This window comes from Diabrotica virgifera, chromosome 2 (genome assembly GCF_917563875.1).
Source record: "Diabrotica virgifera virgifera chromosome 2, PGI_DIABVI_V3a".
Classification (NCBI taxonomy): Eukaryota; Metazoa; Arthropoda; class Insecta; order Coleoptera; family Chrysomelidae; genus Diabrotica; species Diabrotica virgifera.
The window spans coordinates 282,362,344-282,386,779 of NC_065444.1; the positions used below are offsets into that span (position 1 = coordinate 282,362,344).

Consider the following 24,436-nt stretch of genomic DNA (forward strand, 5'->3'; position numbering starts at 1 on the left):
AAAAAATTAATGTTAGATTTGTAATTAGCGACTTTAAACTGCCAAAATTTGGCAAAACATTTTGCGTTTTGATTGATATTTTCAATTTCTTTCCGCCATGTTGGATCCGCTATTTTGTTTTTCAAAAAAAGTAATGCCAGATTCGTAATCAGCGATGCCAAAAACCCTTAAGTACGAAAGTAATTCCAAAGTGCATGAACGATATACGCTTTTAAAGGTTCATGACTACCTTTTCGGCATTTGGAATTACAGTGCGACGGCTTAGCGTACCCTCCGAAGCACGGTGAACGGCTCGTATCATTTTTAGAAATGAGAAAATGTCGTTGTTGGTGCCGAGATGTCTAAAATGTATAAGTAATAAGTAAGTATATATAAAACGTTTTATAGGCAAAAAATTTGTCATGTTATCCCTCATATACTTAAGTTTAAAACTTTCAAAAACCTATAAATCGTTTTTGCGTGAAATCGATGATTTTTTCACAGATTGAATGGGCTAAACACTTAAACAAAACAGTGTAAGAACAGTATAAAATAAAAAACAATCTACCAATATTTTTGGGACTGTGCTGCAAAGGTTAATAGAACGAAAAAGGCAGCCACGGCCAATAAGTTTATAAGAGATTGGCGCTTAATCAATGTGTATGATCGTCACGTGTTTAAAATTAAATTCAGGTTGTGTTGGATTTCGCTAAAGATATTTTATGTAATTGATGTATCGATTAATTGTCATGTCGAATTATATTTTGAGTTGGCAGGTAGTTAATTCGAAATTAATTAACCTGGCAATTTAAACATCTTTTTGTGAAACTGTTACATCTGCATTCACCTGAAATTGCGGACGAGTGGCCACGACAGGATGTTTTAAAGAGAAAATTGAGTTAACATAGATAATACTTACATAATTTATATAATACGAAATCTTCCTGGAAATTGCTGATAAATTAAATCATCCAGAAATGGATGCAGTAAATAACATTTTAATGCGAAAAAAAAATAAAATGTACATAAGAATTGATAGACCAGAAATTGCAGGAAATTGAAGCCTTGTTTGAAAATGAAGTATGCGTGCAGTATACTCAAAGAAGAACACGAGAAAGGCGCGAAGGCGAAATTCGAAGAAGAACGAAGAAAGGCAGACAAAATATACAGAAGAAAAGGAGGTGATACGAAAACGACTAAATACAACAAATAGAGGAAGATTTCAATGAGGGTAACACTAAAGAAATATTATAAGTTACTGAAGAGAGGGAGGGATATAAACCACGCACTAATCTTTTTAGAAATAGTGAAGGACAGATCATCAGTGATGGTGCAACAATAAAAGAAAGCTGGAAAAAGTATTTCGAGGGTCTGCCAGCAGAATACATACAAACAAATACAGCTCATGCAGTAGCGGACTTGGAGATAACAGAAGATCAGCAACGAGTGAAGAATTTGGCCTGCCACTAAAAATAAAGAAAAGAAAATTCATGGTTATATAAAAAAAACAATAGAAACGTCAATCTACACGTAAATAATAAGGCGATATAATGAGTTCAGAATTATAACTACATGTAATATATTTAGAACAAACATTAATGAAACAAACGATTATACCAAAGAAATCAGAGTTAGAATAGAAAAGGCTAGAAGTGCATTCAATAATATGAAACAAATATTATGTACAGTTGAGTCCGCGAATCTTTACCCGTGCGTCATCATTTAAAGCATACGAAATAAGTCGATGATAAGTCGGAAATTGAAATTTACTAAACGCAGCAGCAAGTGACAGTAAGTGACTTGCTGTTGCGTTTAGTAAATTTCAATTTCCGACTTATCATCAACTTATTTCGTATGCTTTAAATGATGACGCACGGGTAAAGATTCGCGGACTCAACTGTAGTAGAGACCTCAGCCTAAATCTTAAAAAGCGAGTACTAAAGTGTTATGTATTTTCTGTTCTTTTGTATGGTGTGGAGACATGGACTCTTAATAAACAATGTCTCAATAGATTGGTAGCATTTGAAATGTGGACAAATCGAAGAATGCTGAGAATCTCCTGGACAGACAGAATAACCAATGAAGAAGTACTAAGAAAAATAGAGAACAGCAGGGAGATACTGGATTCCATCAAAATAAGAAAACTGCAATATTTGGGTCATATAATACGTGGTGACAGATATGAACTAGTAAAATTACATAATAATGCAGGGAAAGATTAAAGAAGGCGCAGCATAGGTAGAAGAAAAATGTCCTGGCTGAGAAATCTCAGAGAATGGTTTGAATGCAGCTCAACTGAACTCTTTCGGGCTGCAGTGTCAAAAGTTAGAATAGCAATGATGATTTAAAACCTTTGTCGAGAAGATGGCACGTAAAGAAGAAGAAAAGAAGAAGGTCAGAACCAGAGTAATGAATTAACGTACCCACCTAAAACACTGAAAATAATGGATGCAATTAAAACACTGAAGAATAATAAAGGCCCAGGTATTGACAACATACCAGCTGAAATTCTCAAAATGGGAGGACACTCAGTGATAGATAGATTTCATAAACTAATAACAGACGTGTAGGACACATACTAAATTCTAGGAAACTGGAAAAAACCAATTATATGCCCAATCACATAATCACATTGATTTGCTTCACAGAGCAATCATAGTAGAATACCAGGCCGGATTCAGACCAAGACGGTCTACTATTGACCAGCTAAATTTTGTCTTAAAGTTATTTTTTTATTAGCTCTGTCCAGGAGCAATGTTGATTAAGGAATATAAGGACTCTACAGTTTATTCGCATACCATATACACTATATGTAAACATTAGTTGACAGCGATGTCGTCACCAGCAACGAACGAGGTGGCTATTTGGTTAATGTTTTTAATATTTTTCGATAACAGTTACTTATATAATCGCGTAAATTATTAATAAGATTATTTTTTCACTATCTATGTATTCAGTGATTACAATAATTTAAATACTATACAATAAAATCTAATAATCGAGAAAAGAGAGAAAGTTATATTAATAATATACTGTTACTATGGAACGAATAGATACTTTTTAACACCTTTAACAAGTAAAATCTTTGTTTACATGCAGTGCATGTCTTATTTAAACTTAGTATACCTAATTATTGATTTTTTTAGTCTTCCAAAACAATAATTTTACCACCTTTAAATAGATCACTAAATGTATAATAATTCATAGACATGATTTCAAAGTTTTTAATTTGAAACTTTTTAAAATTATTTTTGAAATTATTAATGTATGCAATTTAAAAAGCTTTTTTAAACATGGATTTAACATAAAGTATAGTCAGTACTTACACTTCGGAAGTATCGAAGAAGTCCGGTTTTTTCTTTGACAGCGGAGCTTCACGTATTTTCAGAAGTTCTTCCTTCGAATAGCTTATCTTTACCGTTTCTCGTATAACCAAAATGGCAGGGTCGGTAAATTCTTCAGTCGGTGCGTCAGACACACTCATTCCTTCCACTTGCTCATCTCCTGTAACAAGAGAGTTAAAATGAGTATCTTTTTTTCCTAAAGTCATAAATTAATAATGTAATATGAGATTGTTATTATACAAAATTGTTGATATTACACTTGAGAGTAAAATAATCGACTCACTTGCTGAATAATTGTACACGTGGAATTTCCTAAACCTGTTGTCCGATTTGAGTGATTTTTTTAGTATGTTATAGCCATATAGCCTTATTATTTAAGAAAATCGATGTAATATTATTGTTGCTATACAGATAAAGGTCATTTTATACCGGGTGTAACAATCATACTGTGTTTTTTCTTAAAGTTCGGAACACCCTGTGGAAAATTCTAGCATATAAAAAATATTTAAATTAAAATTCAACTGTAGGCTTAGGCTTTATTAACATTTTCTTTTTTGACTCATTTGCTTATGTTGGATAATAAAAAAGTTAGGTATGTTTAAGAAAAAAAACACCCTATGATTGTTACACCCGGTATAAAATGACATTTACCTGTCTAGCAATAATAATATTACATCGGTTTTCTTAAATAATAAGGCTGCAACATACTAAAAAAATCACTCGAATCGGACAACAGGTTTATGAAATTCGAGACTTGTAACGTGTACAATTCAGCAAATTTAGTGAGTCGATTATTTTGCTCTCGAGTGTATATAGATAATGGTAAACAATGTACAGTTCATCTAATTTACTTACCGTTGCACGTCATTATCTAAGTTAGAGATCTAAGTTGACATTGTTGCCCAATTACAAAAAATTCTTGAATTAATTTTAAATCAAATACATCACACAATTTTTGCGGAAGTGGATTATACAGCAAAACAAATTAATATTCAATGTAAATAAATAAAAATTTTAGAAATAGAAAACAATAATTAAGTTATAATCTTACGTTGAAGTATATAATAAAAATAGTAAATATAATGAAACAAATACTTATAGTAAAGAATATACCTAAACAAATATGAAGTGTCATCACCGCAACTGTCAAATAAATGTTACCAATTTATGCCAAAATATCACCTTCGTTCGATTATAGTTACAGTGTATTCCGAACAAATGTGCTTCATAAAAACGCTTTATAATCAATTTATACAAATTAAATTAAATATATTATTGTGTATTTCTTTAAGTTAACATTAATAGAAATCTTTTTAAATATTATTTCTACGCGTATATAATAAAATATGTCTAGTGGCTGTAATGCCAGTGTACTGGGTAAAGTGATTCTAAAAAAGAACACACCTACCGCCTAAATATTTCGTGTTGGTATCATGTGACGTCACGGGCTATGACGCGGATGACGTGCAACGGTAAGTAAATTAGATGGAGTATACACCAATATAAATGCATAAGACATTGTAAATAACAAAAATCAAATTCCATTCAGGTTCCATTTATTTATACTTTTATTTATTTCTACAATTGTCGAAATCTCTTCGGAGCAGGCGAAACTTCGCCTTGCCACCTAGGGTTTTGGTAAAATGTCGAATTCTCTAGACTAGACCATCGGTAACTAACTGAAGAAATTTGGTGATGCCAGGCATGTTCTACGTTGGATGGTTCTACAATATCTACATAACAACATACGAATTTGCTCTAAAAAATTTGCATATGCTTGTGAAGAATATAACAACTGCAGATTACTTCAGTTCTGTTAAGAACAAAACATGATTGTTAGGAATACATGGCTCAAACTACCAGCTCGCAGACTATACACGTGGAAATCGCCACAAGGCAATAAAGAAAATTGCATTAGAAATCAGATAGACACGTAATGTTTATTCAAAGAAATTAGATAGCATTATGAATGCATAAACCCCAGTGCAGACGTTTCAACCGACCATAACTTCTGCGTAGCCATATTTAAAAATAAACTAAAAAGAATCAAAACAAAAAAGAACAGAACAAGGCATGAGGCATGAACTTAGTGAAGAATGAAGAAACGAAGCAAAATATAACAGCTAACATTAATTAAAAATGTCGAGACTTATGAACAGGGAGAAGGAAAGTGGAGAGGGACGGAGAGAGACAGAGAAAGAGACAGAGAGAGGTAGAAAGATAGAGACAGAGAGACAGAGAGAGAGAGAGAGAGAGAGAGAGAGAGAGAGAGAGAGAGAGAGAGAGAGAGAGAGAGAGAACGAGAGAGAGAAGCTCCTGACAAGTTGTGGCCCGAATTAAATACAATAACTTAACAAACAATCTAAAAACACAAACCAATACGCAAAACAGACCATGGATGACTGATTAAATATTAGAAATGTTGAACTTGAGAAGTCAACACAAGAATAAACAGTAAATATAAAGAAATTTACAAACAAATAAGAAGATATTGGAGACAAAGGAAAAGTGGCTTATAGAAACATGTGAATGAGATAGAAAAAGTCTTAGAAGAATGATGACGATTTTCTTCACAAAAAAATAAAGGAACTAACTGAAAATAGAAATAATAGACAATGTAGAATACTAACTAGCATAGGGTCCTAATAAAATTAGAAAAAATAAACGATAATTATATGCGCATGTCTGGTCTCGATAACATTCACAGTGAAATTGTAAAGCTCTTAGAAGATGATAACTTAGATCTTTTTGCAAAAATCTTCAATGATATAAAACTTGAAAAATTTCACAAGATTGGTTAATATCTACATTTGTATCCCTTCCTAAATACAACAATGCTAAAAAATGTAACGACTTTCGACTGAAAATAATCCATGACAGAATCTTACAACTCCATTAAAATATGCATTGAATCGGAAAATGGACAGAAACACATAAATCCAATACAGAAAGATCACTAAGAGGGCCCCGAAGAGCTGGTATGACAGCTGGACATCAACAGCACAAGAGTTGGGATGATAGAATAAACACGACCATATCCCACAAGAAGAATAATATTTGTCGATAGGATTAAGAGTGAGACTTTTGAGGTATTATAGATTTGAGGTTTGAGAGATTGGCTTTCGAAATGCGCGGGAAGAATGTTTAGAATAAACTGGATGGGTAGAGTTACAAACCATGGTTTAATAGTTATACACCAACATTAGAAAGTTGCAATATTTTGGACGTGTTATGAAGGGGGAGCGATACGAACTGCTGCAGATGATCATGCAGAGGAAAATGCAAGAATGAAGAGGCCGAGTTAGAAGGCGCGTTTCCTGGCTACAAAATCTAAGAACGTTGTTAAACTGCAGTTCTACATACGTATTTAAAGCAGCGGTATCACAGATTTGAATCGCTATGATGAGCCAACCTCAAGAGGTGACACCATGTCAAGAAAATAACGAATTCTACAAATATTCTAGATGTCGCTAGTCTCGAAATGTGAAAGTAGCAAAAATGGAACAACTATAAAAAACATTATCATAAAAATTATATAAACTTTATAGTCCCTGTACCTATAAAATATTCATTGGCTCTATTTCTATACAATATAATATAATAACGGTAATGATCAATAATTCATTGAATAAAATAAAGTTCCAATGAAATTTGAATAAACCATGTGAAAATACTTACTCCACGAGACTCTCTTAATCCTAGGTTTTTGCATTCTCTTTTTGGCCCTAACGGCCGAACTACCGGTCATCAATCCTTGCGTAGGACTAGAACGTCCTTTGGACACTTTTTTGGTTTTGGCCATGTCGACAAATTAACAATAAATACCAGGACACAAAATCAATAACAATTTAACAAATACAAATAATTTATAAAATTTAAAACGACGAAATTTCGTACATCAATAGGAGAAATAAAAATTTTAAAACCGATTATAGCGTTAGGAACACTGTGCAACCTTTGTAGGTAAAAGCAGAAATATCGGAACTGTAAAAAGTTGGGCAGATAAAAAATGGAGTAAAAAAGCACGATTCCATAATGTAGTTTTGCCACCTTATACAGACGTAGTGTCTACAAAACCGACATCTGGTAGAACGAGAAATAATTAATTTTGTTGGTGAATTTGAATCACAATCAATTGTTTTGGTAAAATCCAATGTAGATTAGTAAAGGAATAAACGAAAAATAATTGACAAATAGAAGATACATTTTGACAAATATTTTTTTTCTTCCTTTATATAGGCAATTTTGCTTGTTCATTGGCAGGTTTTTGTCTCTATGGAATATTGTCACTTCATCTCTTGAATGGTCGGCCGATATTTCAACACTTAATGATTTGTCCCTTGCCATTTGAGCGACTTTTGTGTCCGCCATTCTATTGATATGATTTTTTAATTCTTTTTTGTATATTATACATACATATAACAGCATGCTGCAAGGAATGTGCTGATCGAATTTGTTTAAAAATATTTTCTGTTTGGACTTTTTTTCTAACATTATTGTTTGTGAATTATCATAATATGTTATTTTCCCTTTAAAATGGAATACTTACTTTTTAGCTTACTTTTTAAATTTCGTTGTAAACTAAAAATAAAGCAAAACGCGAAAAATGTTAAGAATTTTTATCGTCTTCTTCAAGAGCTACCTCCGCGACCGAGGTCGGCAATCATCAGAGCTATTCGGAATTTAGAGACGGCTGGTCTGAAAAGTTCATTTTTTGATGTACATCCGTATCATTCTCTCAGCTTGGACACCCCCAATATTCTGCGTCTCCCTATGCTTCTTTTTCCTAGAATCCTCCAGTTCTTTTATTGATTCAAGGTCCAAGCTTTCAATCCGTAAAATAAAGTCGAGAAAAGTAGCACCTCACCAACCTAACTCTTAGCTCCAACTTTCCCCTGTGCAGTGCACTCTTCTCATTTTGTTGAAATTTTCTCTAGCGTATTCTGTTCTAATTTTGATTTCCTATTCTTTTAATTTCCATTTGTGGAGTTGTCATTGTTCCAAGATATGCATATTTGTCTACTTGTTCGACATTGGTCCCGTCTATTAAAAGATTCTCATTATTTCTGAGTTTTCGATATTCTCATAAATGTTGTCTTCTTGACGTTCACTGTTAGATCATATTCTTTTCCATACTCCGCTAGTCTGTGAAGTCTCTGTCTCTGAAGATCTTCAATATTTTCAGCAAGGATGACAGTGTCATCCACACATCTAATGTTATACAGAGTGTTTCATTGGGAAACGGAAATACTTTAATGGTGAATAGAGGTCACCGAGCCGGTTCTAGATATACTACATTTTTTGCCCTACCGACTTTTATAACCGAGTTACAGGGTGTTTTATCGATTTTGCCCATTTCTTTCCGAAGCCATAACTTTGGAACCACCCTGTATATTATTTTGATATTTGGTACACATATGTCTCATTCAAAACCCAAACGACCGACATACTAACCATACAAAAAATCCAGGTCCGGATTAACAAAGTAATTGTGACCTTAAAACAACACCCTGTATATTCAAATTTTGAAAATCTGTTTGCATATTTGAAAAGAGCACAAAAAAGTAAGTTTAATGGTTCGCTTCAATTTTTCGGCCAGACAATTTTATGACTTTAATTTTGAAATTATATTGAATTTTTTAAGAACTCTCGACATTAAAAAGCAGATATTATTAATTTTTAGTTATAAATTATTAAAGATAATGAATAAATACTCATTTTAAAAATAATCAATACTTATTTACCACATTGCAAGGACCCAATTAGTAATCACAAGAAAAATCCAGGTCCGGATTAACCAAAAAAATATAAAGTAATTGTGCCCTTGAAACAACACCCTGTATATTGAAATTTTGAAAATTTGTTTGCGTATTTTAAAAGAGCATAAAAAACTGCGTTAAAAGGTGCATGTCAAATTTTTGAGCAGATAATTTAATTACGGCAATTTTGAAATGCTGTCATAAAAATTAATAACAATCCCAATGTACTTAGAAAATCGATTCGAAATCTTTTAAAATGAGCAAGGAAATGCATCTAACAAAAAGGCGGACATTTTGAGCAAATGTTATAGTGTAAATATTTTTAATTTATGTTAAATTGTTGAATTGTTTAAACAATTTTTTTTATTAGATATACCTAGCTGTTTTTTTAATAATTTACTAAATCATTAAAATATCTCAATTCTCGCAATTCTAATTTTTAATGATGTGCATAACAGCTACAAATGCTCTCTTAAAATGCGCAGACAAATTTTCAAAATTTCAATATACAGGGTGTTGGTTCAAGGTCACAATTAATTTATATTTTTTTGTTAATCCGGACCTGGATTTTTCTTGTTATTAGTAATTGGGTAGTTTCAATGTGGTAAATAAGTATTGATTACTTTTAAAATGAGTATTTGTTCATTAACTTTAATAATTTATAACTAAAAGTTAATAATATCTGCTTTTTAATGTGAGAGTTCTTAAAAAATTCGATATAATTTCAAAATTAAAGTCATAAAATTGTCTGGCCAAAAAATTGGAGCGAACCGTTAAACTTACTTTTTGTGCTCTTTTCAAATATGCAAACAGATTTTCAAAATTTGAATATACAGGGTGTTGTTTTAAGGTCACAATTACTTCAATTTTTTGTTAATCCGGACCTGGATTTTTCTTATGGTTAGTATGTCGGTCGTTTGGGTTTTGAATGAGACATATGTGTACCAAATATCAAAAAAATATACAGGGTGGTTTCTAAAGTTATGGCTTAGGAAAAAACTGGGCAAAATCGATAAAACACCCTGTAACTCGGTTATAAAAGTCGGTAGAGCAAAAAATGTAGTATATCTAAAACTGCCTCGATGACCTCTATTCACCGTTAAAGTATTTCCGTTTCCCAATGAAACACCCTGTATAATAGGAACTTTTACCTTTATTCCAGCTGTTTCACACCAATTTATACTATAAGCGAGAGCTTATAGTATAAATTCTAATGATCCTGTGGCCATTGTAGTCTATCTTCTTTGATTTCAGAACATTAATTAACTGTCCATGTCGTATTGTATCAAATGTTTTATTATAGCTTTGAATTAGTATATTAAGTGAAAAAAGGTCTAGGTCTATGCGAAACCCAAATTCTGGATCATTAATGTTTATGTCCAGTTTATGATACAGAATATTTAGTTTAAAATTAGATATACGCTCATAAATGGCAACATGCGCGCCATCGAGTACCAGACGGTCCCTACTTTTGGTTTAAGAGTGTAACTAAAACATCAATTTGCTGCTTAACTATATAGGTCTGGATCCCGCGTATGAAAAAAAGTTGATTAATAGCAAGCTGAAAATTTGTTAATAGCTTAAGGGTGTCTAGTAGGATAAACTTTGATATATGAGAACACTGAAACAAGGGCAGTCTTAATTGTGGAACAGGTTAAAAATTTGGAACGGCCAGACCACGAAAACGGCACATTTATTTTGTCCGACAGAATAGACTTAAACTCTCCGAACAGAGATTAAACTCTCATGCAAAAATCAGACTGCTATTTATCACCTGTCATAATTCCTGTCATTTGACATATTTTACATGTTCCACTCATTTAAACGCCCATTTGGTGATAAATAGCAGTCTGATTTTTGCATGAGAGTTTAATCTCTTTTCGGGGAGTTTAAGTCTGTTCTGTCGGACAAAATACATGTGCCGTTTTCGTGGTCTGACCGTTCCAAATTTTTAACCTGTTCCACAGTTAAAACTTCCCCTGTTCCAGTGTTCCCATATATCAAAGTTTGTCCGACTAGACACCCTTAAGCTATTAACAAATTTTCAGCTTGCTATTAATCAACTTTTTTTTCATACGCGGGATCCAGACCTAATATTGTTTGATTATTTTGATAGAAAGTACGTCAAGTCCAGGAGTTTTCCCGCTGTTTATTGTTTTTAATGAGTGTAATATTTCTTCTTTTATAAATATCTGGACCTATTTCCTCTTAACAAAGTTGTATGTGTTCCAGGTCCCCTCATTCATCATCAAACAGACCATGGATGTAATTTGCCCACTATTTTATGTACTTTTTTATCCAGAAGAGACCCTGTGAGATTTTGTTTTCTTAGTCCTGCCATTTCTTTAACTTTCTTGTGTAGATTAAATAGATCTTTTTGGAAGTCCTCGATCACTTTACATTTCTCTTCAATGTATTTTTCTTTTGCCTTCATCATCATGTTCCTAATCTCGTGGTTAATCTCCCTGTATTTAGCTATCGTTGTTCTTACATTGTCTCCGTTGTTCCATCATATTGAGTAACTCATCATTTATCCTTTCCTCTTTTCTCCTCGTGGGGAGAAAAGTCTCTAGTATTTCTTTACAAGGTTCCAGTAGACAATGCTTTAGTCTATTATAGTGCTCATCAATATCATTGGTTTTTCTGTTCAGTTTGCTATAATAGTTCATATGCAATTTGTGTTGGAGGCACTCATTTACTTTAGGTTCTTTAAGAATGCTTGTGACTATTATAGGAATTTGTTGATGTCTTTTAATGTTTAAATAATTGGATTGTGATCTGAGGCTATGTCTGCTCCGGTATATGCTTTCATGGCTTTAACAGCATTACAGGATCTCCCATTTATCACAATGTAGTCTATCTGGTTCCTAACTACATTCTCTGATGTATCTGTGGGCGATTGCCATGTATACAGACATCTGTTTGATAGCTTAAAAAATTTGCTTGTAATAATCAAGCTCTGCTCTTGACAAAATTGTAATAGACGGCCCCCTCTCTCGATGTAATTTCCCAGATCATTCCTAGTATTCTTATATGCTTGTTTACTTCTAACAAATCTTGAATATTGCAATTATATTGAATCAGTAAACGCTACTATTATAAAAACATACAATAGATAAACATATTAAAAAAATTTCTTTCATTTTAACTTTTTTCGAAATTTTTTATTTTTTTTCTTACAAGACTTAGCCTTGTATTTGTGTAATTTTATTTCACCCGTCCGCTGAAGGGATAATAAGATCGAATTCGTTTCTTTCTGATAAATTCCACAGGGTGTTGCAAAATAAGATGAAAAACACAACTTTATCCGTATATGGATAAAACGTTGACATCATTACTCAGAAAATATTGGTAAGATAATTCCATAGAAATAGACCTATAATGTGAAAAAAAGAAAATACAATCAATTGTTCAAAAAAAAATAGCTTAATAGTTTTATGGTAAATTTAAGGTGGTCCTTTAATTTTGCAGAACAGTATAACATAACTCTCCCATACATTGCAATATTCCACTTTACAATTTTAATTTTATCAATTATTTACCTTTTTCTTATTATTTAAGTCTTTTCTTATTATTTAAGTCTTTTCCAATTAATTATTTACCTACCTAAAAATTTTTCAAGCTCTGTCACTGATATTTAATAACATCTAATGGTATGTACTTCCCAAATGATAACAAAATAAATAACAATTTATCTGGTGTGTTTATTTATGGCAATAAAAATATTCTGATTAGGTGCTTGTGAGCAATCTATTTTTATTGTGATACACACTAAAGCCGCTGTTAAATATAAGATAATATAAGTTTAAAAAATAAAACAAAATATGACACATTTTGATACATAATCTCCATAACTCTCATAGAATTATTATAATTACCAAAGCAATGCTTGTTTTCCTATAAAGATGTTATATTATTAACATAAAGTCTATAAAGTACATTAAAGGCCCTTCAAGTATTATGTAATACTATTTGGGGGGTAGGGAGGTCTTGCAAAATGTTACAGTGTATTACAGGGACAGGAGGAGGTTTAAAAATGTTCTAAATTGGAAAAAATGACAATTATTATTTTTAAATATCAATATAAAATAAAAAATCAATAACTTTTCTTGTTAATTTCCCTATTAGTACATTCTTTAACGGTAAAATATTGCAAAACCTCAAATTTTAAACAACCGCTTGGATTAACATGAAATTTGGCATACACATAGCTAACAAATCAAAGAAAAAAAGTGATATTGTGCCGATATGTGCTTTTGCCCCGGGGGTGCTTTTCACCCCCTCTTGGGGGTGAAAAAGTATTCGTCCAAAGTAAGTCCGGAAATTGATAAACTGACTAATTTTAAGTAACTTTTGTTCTATAAAGTGTTTTCACTAAATCAATACTCTTCGAGTTATTTGCCAGTGAATATGTTCATTTTTTCAACAAAATAACCACGCTTTTAGACGGTTTTTTGCAAATAACTCAAATAGTAAGTATTTTGGCAAAAAAACATTTCTAGCAAAAATATAGCCTGTAAAAATTTTAAAAAAATGGTGTATATGTCACGTTTCTATACCTAGTAGAAGCAGAGTTATAGCTAATTAAAAATAGGTTCATATTCGTCAAATTCCAAATGGAATACTTTAACGTGAAATAACCAAAAATGAAGCACATTTCGGGGAAAACTCATTACAACTTATTTAAAGTGTTTAAAAAAGCTTCATTTTTGTTTTATAAAAAAAATTTCTAGCATCAAAAGTAAACAAGTTACGCTCAAAATAAATAGTCCCTTTTTTTTGGTAAAAAAATCGGGAATATCACCCCCTAATTAGTATCTCAAATGAACTTAATCGTTACGACTTCACAAGTTTCTTGACTCGTGTATGTATTGTTTATATGATCTGTAAGTTTCATCGGTTCGAAGTCCTTATTTTTGAAAGGGCTGTAGTTAAAAGGGGTTGAACGAGTCACTGATCACGAATGTATGCAAATTTAGAAACACCAAATCTTAATCAATTTTTGTCTAACAGAAAAACAAAAAATACATGATATTCAAAAAAGCAATATTGACTTTTTTTGTTTTTCGAGATTTTTGGTATCTCTAACAATTTTTAAGTTATTTTGAAAAAAAGCATATTTTTCAAAATAAAATTTTTTAAAAATTTTACTTTAAAACCAAATTTTTTCCAAAATAAGCACTTTGAATCGATGAAACTTACAGATCATAATAAACACAACATAAGTAAAATAATTTGTGGAGCGGTAACGATTAATTTCATTTAAGTTGCTAATTAGGGGGTGGTCTTCCCGATTTTTTTTTTGCCAAAACAAAAGGGATTAACTTTATTTTGAGCGGAACTTGCTTAATTTTAATGCTAGAAACTTTTTATAAAAACAGAAATAAAGCTTTTTTTAAACACTTTAAAAAAGTTATAGTGGGTTTTCCCCAAAAAGTGCTTTATATTTTGGATATTTCATTTCGAAGTATTCTATTTGAAATTTGGTGAATATAAATATATTTTTCATTGGCTATAACTCTGGTTTTACGAGGTCCAGAGACCTAACGCGTACACTATTTTTTTTTACTTTTTTACAGGCTATATTTTTGGTAAGAACGTTTTTTCGACAAAATACTTACTTTTTGAGTTATTTGCGAAAAACCGTCTAAAAATGTAGTTATTTTGTTGAAAAATGAACATATTCACTCGCAAATAACTCGAAAAGTGTTGACTTAGCGAAAAAGCTCTATAGAACAAAAGTTATTTAAAATTAGTCAGTTTATCCATTTCCGGACTTATTTTGGACTTATATTTTTTCACCCCCAAGAGGGGGTGAGAGACACCCCCAGGGCAAAAGCACACATCGGCACAATATCACTTTTTTTCTTTGACATGTAAGCTATGCGTATGCCAAATTTCATGTCAATTCAAGCGGTTCTTTAAAATTTAGAGCAAAAACCGTGAAAGAATGACTATATTACTAAATGTCAGCTTGTAACGTTCCGACTTCCAATCGCCACTTCGTCTGGTTGTTCCGTAGGTCCTCTTATATATTTCATTCTCTCAGCTCTTTACCTATTCCTTCACTCCAACTTTTTCACGATCTACCTAGTTTTTTCTTTCATTTGTTATTCAGTGTTCATCCATTTTATATATCCGAACCAGATAAGTTGTTTTGTTGATAAGTTATCTGTAATTAACTAGTTTTGATGGGAAATAAGCCACAATTTTACTAAAAAAATGATTTTATTAACGTTTCGACGTCCAAATCGGATGCTGTTGTCAAAATACAAAAAATATTAATGGATTAAACAAAAAGTTTGTTGCTAAGTAAAAAAATTCTTCTAATAATTTATTTAATCTGACTCATTTATATCGGTAATTCAGATATATGTATATTATACATTTTAAAGTAGAAGGCTGTAAAATGATAAGAGTTTAAAATGATATTGCCAATATTTATGAGTTGCGTTCCTGGGACGACTTTACTGAAAGATAGTTCATTCGATTACATGAAATCAACCTCAGCTCAAGAATATCCGTCACAAAAAATCATAACATGTGATCTGTCTTTAAAAAGACAACCACATGCAAGGGTGACAGTAAAATTCTCGCGTTAGAGATTCCACAGTAAATCACGAGGGAAAACCAGGAAAAAACCTCGTGATACTATCCCTACATCGTGAGTATTAGGTCTTACTTTTGTTTACTCCCAAAACTAATACCAAATTCTGACTTTATTGTGATTTACTATGGAATCTCTAAAGCGAGAATTTTACTGTCACCGTTGCATGTGGTTGTCTTTTTAAAGACAGATCACACGTTATGATTTTTTGTGACGGATATTCTTGAGTTGGGGTTGATTTCATGTAATCGAATGAACTATCTTTCAGTAAAGTAGTCCCAGGAATGCAACTCATAAATATTGGCAATATCATTTTAAAGACTTCTACTTTAAAATGTATAATATATGTCTGAATTGCCGATATAAATGAGTCAGATTAAATAAATTATTAGAAGAATTTTTTATTAAGCAACAACATTTTTGTTTAATCCATTAATAATTTTTGTATTTTGACAACGGCATCCGATTTGGACGTCAAAACGTTAATAAAATCTTTTTTTAGTAAAATTGTGGCTTATTTCCCATCAAAGCTAGTTAATTACAAAAATGCCACAAGAAAATAGCTTCAGAACAACATTAAGTTATCCGTGATTATCTGTTCGTTTGATTCCCATTATTCCTCTAATGCCTTTGTTGGCAATCCTTTTTCTTCTAGATATTCCAGCTGCTCTTCTCTAAAAACACATTTCCATGGCTCTCAGCGTTGCCAGTGGTTTTTCTTTCCGTGGCCATACCTTGCAGATGAATAGAGTAATACTTTTCATTATAATCTTACATATCCTCTTTTTATTTTTTTTTTGCTGGTGAATTGGACCCATACAACATTGCTTAACTTTGTGATGGCGTTTCTAATTGCTGTATTTCCTTCTCTTGTGGCTTTGATCTAATGTTCCATCGTGTTCAATTCACCATAATTGAAAAAAGCTTTTGAAGGGAACATTTTCTTTTCAAAATTGCATCCTCCATATGAAAAAAAAATTGGATGTCTTTAGTCTTTAACTCTAACTCATTATTAAATGCTTTTCAAGCATTAATTGTGTAGTTTATAATGTTTCCTTACGTTTGCAACCCAGTCATTTCTCCACGGTTGTTTTCTCAATAAATACCTTTTAAATTAAACTTTATGTGGTTTATTCTGTTATAAAGCTAATGATGACAATCATGTCGAAAAGCATCCTTAATTTTATTAACACGTTAAGCGCCGTGCTATATTTTGCGATTGGGTCCGTGGCGATGTAAAAAATTATGGTCTATAATACAGCTATGAATGAATAATATCTATACACACGGCGCCCTGGACCCGATACTGTGTATATATTATATTTTATACACAAAGCACTTAAGGTGTTAAATAAAAAAATTGTTTTACAATTTGTGGTTTCATTTGGAGATTAGCAATCGTTATTACCTCACAAACCACATCAGTGAGATACTTTTCATTATTCATAAAAAATGTAAGATTGGTAGTAAAAGTTTGTTATTGCTAGTTTGAAATCTCTTGTTTTATTTATTATTACCACAAAAGAGCTTAAAACAATAATAAAGTTATTTTACCCAAGTTTTCAGTCCTCTTACATCAACATAATGGTTGCTTTTAGGTCAAAATGTTCACTTGGGTTTTAAATATTTCTTATGTAGGTACAAGAATTCATAACAATAACGCTATTCAATAAAATTTATTGTTTGTCTCTTACTTTAAATTTCAATGGCTCTTTGTTATGAATACACTGGGGTGCAAAATTAACGGAACACCTTAAAAATGGGTCATTTTTGATGTCTCGAATTTCCTAAACCTATTGTCCGATTTAAATGATTTTTTAATATGTTATAGCCTTATTTGTTAACAATATCGCTGTAATAATATTGTTACTAAACGGGTAAATTTTCATTGTATACCGGGTGTACCAATGACACTGTTTTTTTTTTCAGGGTTGCAAAAAACATGTTTTTTTAATTTTATACAAAACACATGTTTTTTTGTTTTAAACGTTTTTTTTCTTGTTTTAAACATGTTTTATTTTGTTTTTAAATTTTATGTTTTAAACAAATAAAACATGTTTAAAACACGTCTTTTTAAACATTTTTTTTTGTTTTAAACATGCATTTCTTTATTTTAAATTTTATGTTTTAAACAAATAAAATGTAGAAAAAACACTGTTTAAATCATATTTTCTTAAGCATAATATTAATAACTTTGATTTTAACTTTTCTTTAACCTAATAGATAAAAAACCAATTGCAATTAGGAGCTATTGCCTGGGGAACTCCAGACTATTTACTAAGTTATTTTGTGGTGTTGAGTGTTTTTTTTTAAACATGCAAATGGCAAATTGTTGTACATGATACGAAGGAGCTTCAAGGAGCGTATGGAAATGGCTTTGACCCCGGTTCATTTTTTGGCAAATTTGCTTGATAAGCGCTCTAGTGGAAATAAACCTAAGATCCATCTATTATAACTTATCATCCAGGAGCATTGCCAATTATTATTAATTACCAGGCAAAGTGTGTACCGTTTAAACCATATACGTTTTCTAATTTTTAATTTAATTTAGAATGTAATACCACAGACATGTTGGCGTTCTATGAAAAATATAAATAATACAGCATTGGAACTTGCTCAACAGCTTCACACAGCTAATGCATCGTCAACCAACATAGAAAGACTCTTCTCCTCAACATAAACTTTACCATTCCAAAATACGTAATCGGCTAGGCAATGTCAAAGCTACTAAGTTGGTTTTAATTTTTAAAGAGCTTAATTGCATCAGTGATGACGTGATATCAGATTGATAATTTTAGATTACAAAATTACTATGAGACTGGAACAGTTTTGAGAAATTTATTAACTCGTGTATGCAAAATGTTTTAAGTGTTGTAATTTTTGTTAAGTTTCGGTTATTAATAAATAAATAATCTGTATGTGAAAAAGTTTGTATAATGTATTTGAGAATTTTTTTCATATTTATTTATTAGTTTAACCCGGGAGCAGTCGCGCCGTTAGAAAAAAATCTCACATTTTATTCTTTTCCGTGATAACTCGATGAAAAATTTTGCAACATAATTTTCCACTCATAAGTGTCTCGAGAAAGATTGTAGTAATGCGTGGGAATGTTTTTTTTATTTTTTTTTTTTGTGGAATTTATGGCTTTGGTGAGAACCAATTAGCTTTAAAATTGTTAGAATTATACATTTATAACATAACAAGTAAATAAAAATAGTATAAAATAGAGATTTGCTTTAAATTCGTATTGTGAGATTTTTTCCCTACGCGCGAATACTTACTTCACAGAAGTGAGCGTGACTGCTCCCGGGTTAATAAGGTAAATGAAAAAAAAAACGCTTGTTTAATTTAAACCTTTTAAACGTGTTTTAAATAAAAACTGTTTTAAACATATACACATGTTTAAAACATTTGTTTAAAACAAAATGTTTAAAACGAAACAACCCTGGTTTTTTTCTCAAACTTCGCATCACCCCGTGGAATATTCTAGCATTTATAAAATACTGAAATTAAAACCCAACTATAGATTCATGTTTTCTCAACATTCTGTTTTTTGATTCATTCGCTTATGTTGGACCATAGAAAAGTTAGGTACTTTAACAATCATCCAAGTAAGATTGGAACCAATCTAAAGAAATACCTCGAATTCCATAGAAATTTAGTTTTTTTATCAAAATGTGATTTACACAATCAAAAGCTTTGGCGTAGTCACAAAAAACGGTGGCAGTGTGAAGATTATTGTTCAGTGCTTGATAAACCTCATGTAGTACAGAAAACATGGCATCAGTGGTGCATTTATTATCTAAAACATGAGGCTATAGTTGAAATTTAATTTCAGTATTTTATAAATGCTAGAATGTTCCACAGGGTGATGCGAACTTTTAGAAAAAAAGCACAGTTTGATTGGTACACCCGGTATACAATGAAAATTTAACTGTTTAGCAACAATACTATTACAGCGATATTGTTAAAGAATAAGGCTATAATATATTAAAAAAATCACTTAAATCGGACAACAGGTTTAGGAAATTCCAGACATCAAAAATGACCCATTTTTAAGGTGTCCGGTTAATTTTGCACCCCAGTGTACTAGCCTCCAACTTCAGATTTCAGAGAATATTTTTGTAAGGGGTATGGTGTTCTTGTAAAACAAAATTAGGTTTCATATTGTTATTATGTAATTACTGTTTATATTTATTATATTTCATCACTTCTATTGTCCAGAAAAATATATATGTGTTAAGAATTTAAATTTACAAATGGTTCAGATGTTACGTTTGTTTGTCCTGCTATTAAATAGAATAATTTATTTATTTATTTATTTATTAACGGGATAAACCCAATACATACAAAATACAATAAAGCAGAGCTTTCGTCATAATAATGAAAATATAATATAATTTAATAATTTAATAATAAGAATTAAATAGAATATTTTAAGAATTGCTTCTTCACAAAATAATATTTCCAGTTTTGCTATCCCATAGCAAAGAAAGTAACAAAATTTAGTATATTAACAATATATAATTTTGAGACAGTTTGGTTTTCTTCGAAGGTTGTGGAGTTAGGGCAATCGAGCACTGTTGGATATAGGCCTCCCCTATTTCTGTCCACTGTCTTCTGTCCTGGGCGCTTAGAATCCAATTAGTGGTCATTATGTTTTATGTAAAATATTTTATGATCCAAGCTGTCCATCACCAATGTTCATAGATAGGGGATAGGTTGCCTCGTAACTATGTGGACAGAATGTCTACATCACTAGATTTTTACATAGATTTTTAAATACATTATTTTTAAATACATTATTTTTAAATACATTGTCGGTACTTAATGACAGACAAAGAAAAAGATTACAAGCTACAGAAATGAGATACTTAAGAAAAGTGGTGGGAGCGAGAAGATTAGACAAAAGAAGAAACGAAGATATAAGACATGAATTACAGGTAAAATCGCTCAACAAAAAAGTTGAAGAAAAGAAGTTAAAATGGGCTGGACACATGATAAGAATAAGTGGTGATAGACAAGTGAAAATGACATGGGAGGCCAAAGCAGTCAAGGGCGGATCCAGGACCGATTTTCGGGAGGGGCCATGAACTTTTTTTGGGGAGGTGTACTGGGGGACAGAAGGTAATTTTTAAAAATTACGGTTAAAATGGTGAGTTTGAAGGCACTTTTTACACACTTTTGATTTCTATAACATTCAAATTATAACAAAATATAACATTCTATGACATTCAAAAGTTATCGTTATTAAAGTATTATAAAGTTGTTACCGATTCATCCACATTTCTTCGGATCCAAGTGCAGTTCTTTCAACAAGTTTAATAATATTTTTTCCAATGCTTCTCCTGTCACTCTGTCAGGCCTTGTTCTTCCCCTCTTTCTTGATTTTTTACTAATAATTGATTTTATGTTCTCATACGCGTCAATTAAATTGACAAAGTTTTCACGAATGTTGTTATTGTGTATGTATTTCAAATTTAGATAAAGCTGTTCTACGTGGGATACATCGCGCGTCGGTTATTTCGTCAAATATGACAGAGTAATAATTTGCACTTTGCACTTTGAACCTGATTCATGTTTTGTTCAATTATTTCTTCACCACAACATGTTATTAATTATTGATTTTGACTGGTGTTACTAATGTATGTTGCTGCGGATAGGTGTCGGTGAATAGTCTTATCTCCTGATGAGATTTTAAATCTTAACAATTCCCCTCATTCCAGCATCTTCGTCCAGACGCAGAAGGCCATCATCACGACAGCCTCTTAAAGGAATATTTTGTCGATTTAAGAACACTATAGACTCTACTATCAGTCGTAGCCTTTCTTTATTTTCTTGTATCTGTTTAGACCTTTGAGTCTTTCTGGTTTGACTGACTTTTGCGGGTTGTAATAACTTTGTAGAAAATCTACCTAAACCTCAACGCACTCCTTGTGATATGATGTTTTTTAATGGATTTGTATGGCTCCATCTTTGCCCATGAGTTTGGCGAAATATGTTAAAGGTTTCATGACAAGGCTTTCGGCTGTCATCCCTTTATTATGACCATATTTTTCATTAGAAAAATAAAATTCAATACTTCTAAAACAATCCCTTTTGACTGTTCGAAAATACCAACCAACTATTTTGTTGTAAGTTCTGGTGATCCAAGTAACGCTTCATTTGTTTTTTATTCTTTGTGTGTATAGAATATGGAAATTGATAGGATTTTGATGAATACCTAGAAAATACAACCAATTTTAAATTAAAAAATTCTGTGGCAAATAAGACATGCTCTAATGCCATCCACTCTCATCACACACACACACACACACACACACACACACATAGGATTTCGATGGCTGCCAAGATCGTTCTAACAATTGGCACTTATCTATATTTTGATTTATAAAACATGTCATTATCAAACATGACATTTATATGTTATTCATGAAGCTTCTGTTACTGCTTTTGTTAAATTCTAGTCCAGAAAACATATTTATCCCCTGTTTTATACATATTATATGTGTTTGATACTAAGAACATTTGAACTGCCAATATTTAAATTTATATTTTTTAAATTCTCGGAGGGGGCCATGGCCCCCTCCCTGGAATCCGCCTTTGAAAGCAGTGGGTAAAAGCACGAGGGGCAGACCAAGGAAAAGCTGGAACACTAGTGTAAACGAAATACTAAAGAAAAGAGGAACATCGTGGCAAGAAGCAAAAGTTTTAGCAGCAGATAGGAAGAAGTGGCGTAAATTTGCAGAGAATATCATATAAAGGAGGAATCCTCGACACCTATAATGGTTAGTGTGACCAACTAGCCCGAAAAATGCGGGACATGGCCCGAATTACGAAGTCCTGTCCCGGCGTCCCGGACAAGGCGTCCGGGCCATCCGAATTCTCAACATTTTGGTAAAATTCCATTTTGAAAATTTTAATACATTATTCTTCTAAGAATTCACATCAAATTGAATTGGTGGGACGAAAAAAAGTCTACAATTTCTAGACTGTTATATTAACACCACATTCAAAACTCATGCATTTTATATCGTCGTATTCTAGTTCTACGAAAACTCAAAATCTAGACTTTTCCGGTTTCTGTATTTTAATTATCGTCTTCTGAACAGACGATTTAAAAACATGAATATCAAATAATGATAAATATATTTTAACCCAAGGTTCATTTTACATGGAAATCCAACATTAGTTGATTTTCCAATTTTTCGTTTTTTGAGAACGATTTCCGGATTGGAAGTCGAAACGTCAAAACTAACAAAAATGTAATTATCATTACAACCCATTCCATCAAAAAAATTTTTGTCAACATAAAAATGTTAGATAATCAATAAAATGATGATAATCAAATTTTATATTAGAAAAAAAATGGCCCGATTTTCATTGAAAAGTCCCGGATTTTAGGTAGTTTTTTCAGCCATGTCCCGAATTTGACTAAATTGAAGTTGGTCACACTAATAATGGTAAAAGAGGCAATCGATTATGTATGTATGTATGTATGTTTAAATACATTTTGGCTTCATATTTGATTAGACTTTGGTTTTCTGTCTTATTTCTGACAGAAAACCAAAGTTACTGATGTGGTACAAAAATCATTAAAATTTAAATGGGAATACGCTGGACATGTAGCTAGGAGCGATCTAAGCAAATGGCACAGAACAATTCTAACCTGGAGACCATACCAACACAAAAGACCCAGAGGCAGACCTCCTATGAGATGGACAGATGATCTGAAACGAACTGCCGGGAAAAATTGGCTACAAGTAACGTACAACAAAAAACAATGGAAAGGAAGACTTGAAGAGGCTTATGTTCAGATGTGGACGTGAATGGCTAGACGAAGAAGAAGATTTGATTAGACTAAGATTTTTAGAGAATAATGTGATGACACAAAGGAAAAGTGTCAAATGGCATAAACAAAAACACTTTTAGAGGTGATAGTTAAACCTGAGATTGTTTGTTTTGTTTTATACATTCAATAAGACAAAAAGACAACTTTTCAAATCTGCCAACAATATTTCTTTACTACATTTATGAAATGGGAACATTTTGATGTCTTTCTTTCTCTTTAAATAATCTGTTAGTACATCAACAAGCGTGATCTTGGTCAATTCAAATGTGGCAAGATTTATTTGTAGACATAATATTGTATACTGTTCTTAGTTAATTATTTGATTCAAATATACATTTATTTGATTTATGCTGCAAGAACAAGCAACCTGACTGAGCTTAGCTAACATAATAAATGAAATGAGATACTTTTTGTAGAATATAGGAAATACGATAAATAAAAAGGATATTTGTAAACCTAATAAAAATGACAGGTCGGATAGCTCAGGCGGTAGGATGTCTGTCTTCCTTGCAGGTAGGCTGGGGATTAAATCCCAGTTCCGGTGAGAACATCTAGATATTTTTAAAAAATGTATAGGCCCCAAGTCAACTCAGGCTGAATAAACAGTAAAAATTAACAATAGTTTAAGGGCGCATTAAAATTTATTGAAGGGCGCAGTGACGCCCGCGGGCACCGCGTTGAGAGCCTGAAAACACTTTTAGTTTTTTTAGAAGGTCTGCAAATGAAGGATGAATGTTGAGGATGAAATTCACAAATAATTTTTTAAGATTCAATTACAAGAAAATTAAAGATGTTTAAAGATTACTTCAATAGAAGACACAAAACTTCCTGAAATAGATCGTTTTGTCTTTTGAAAAACCAATCTTCACATTCCACAATTTTGGAATGTATAAGT

At 31.8% G+C, this 24,436-nt stretch overlaps 1 protein-coding gene across 5 annotated transcripts in view; it reads right to left on the bottom strand.

Annotated features, from left to right (window-relative positions):
- LOC126879916 (eukaryotic translation initiation factor 4E transporter-like) overlaps positions 1-24,436 on the bottom strand; it is a 98,908-nt gene that overhangs the window by 73,708 nt on the left and 764 nt on the right. For 4 of the 5 annotated variants that reach the window (XM_050643262.1, XM_050643261.1, XM_050643259.1 and 1 more), the window contains exons 1-2: positions 7,002-7,293; positions 3,306-3,483 (exon numbers count right to left, since the gene is read on the bottom strand). In XM_050643262.1, the coding sequence (XP_050499219.1) occupies positions 3,306-3,483; positions 7,002-7,125 (302 nt within the window). In that variant the 5' untranslated portion in view covers positions 7,126-7,293. Of the gene's footprint in view, positions 1-3,305; positions 3,484-7,001; positions 7,294-24,436 lie in introns of those variants that run through there. The other variant, XM_050643260.1, reaches the window with a different exon arrangement.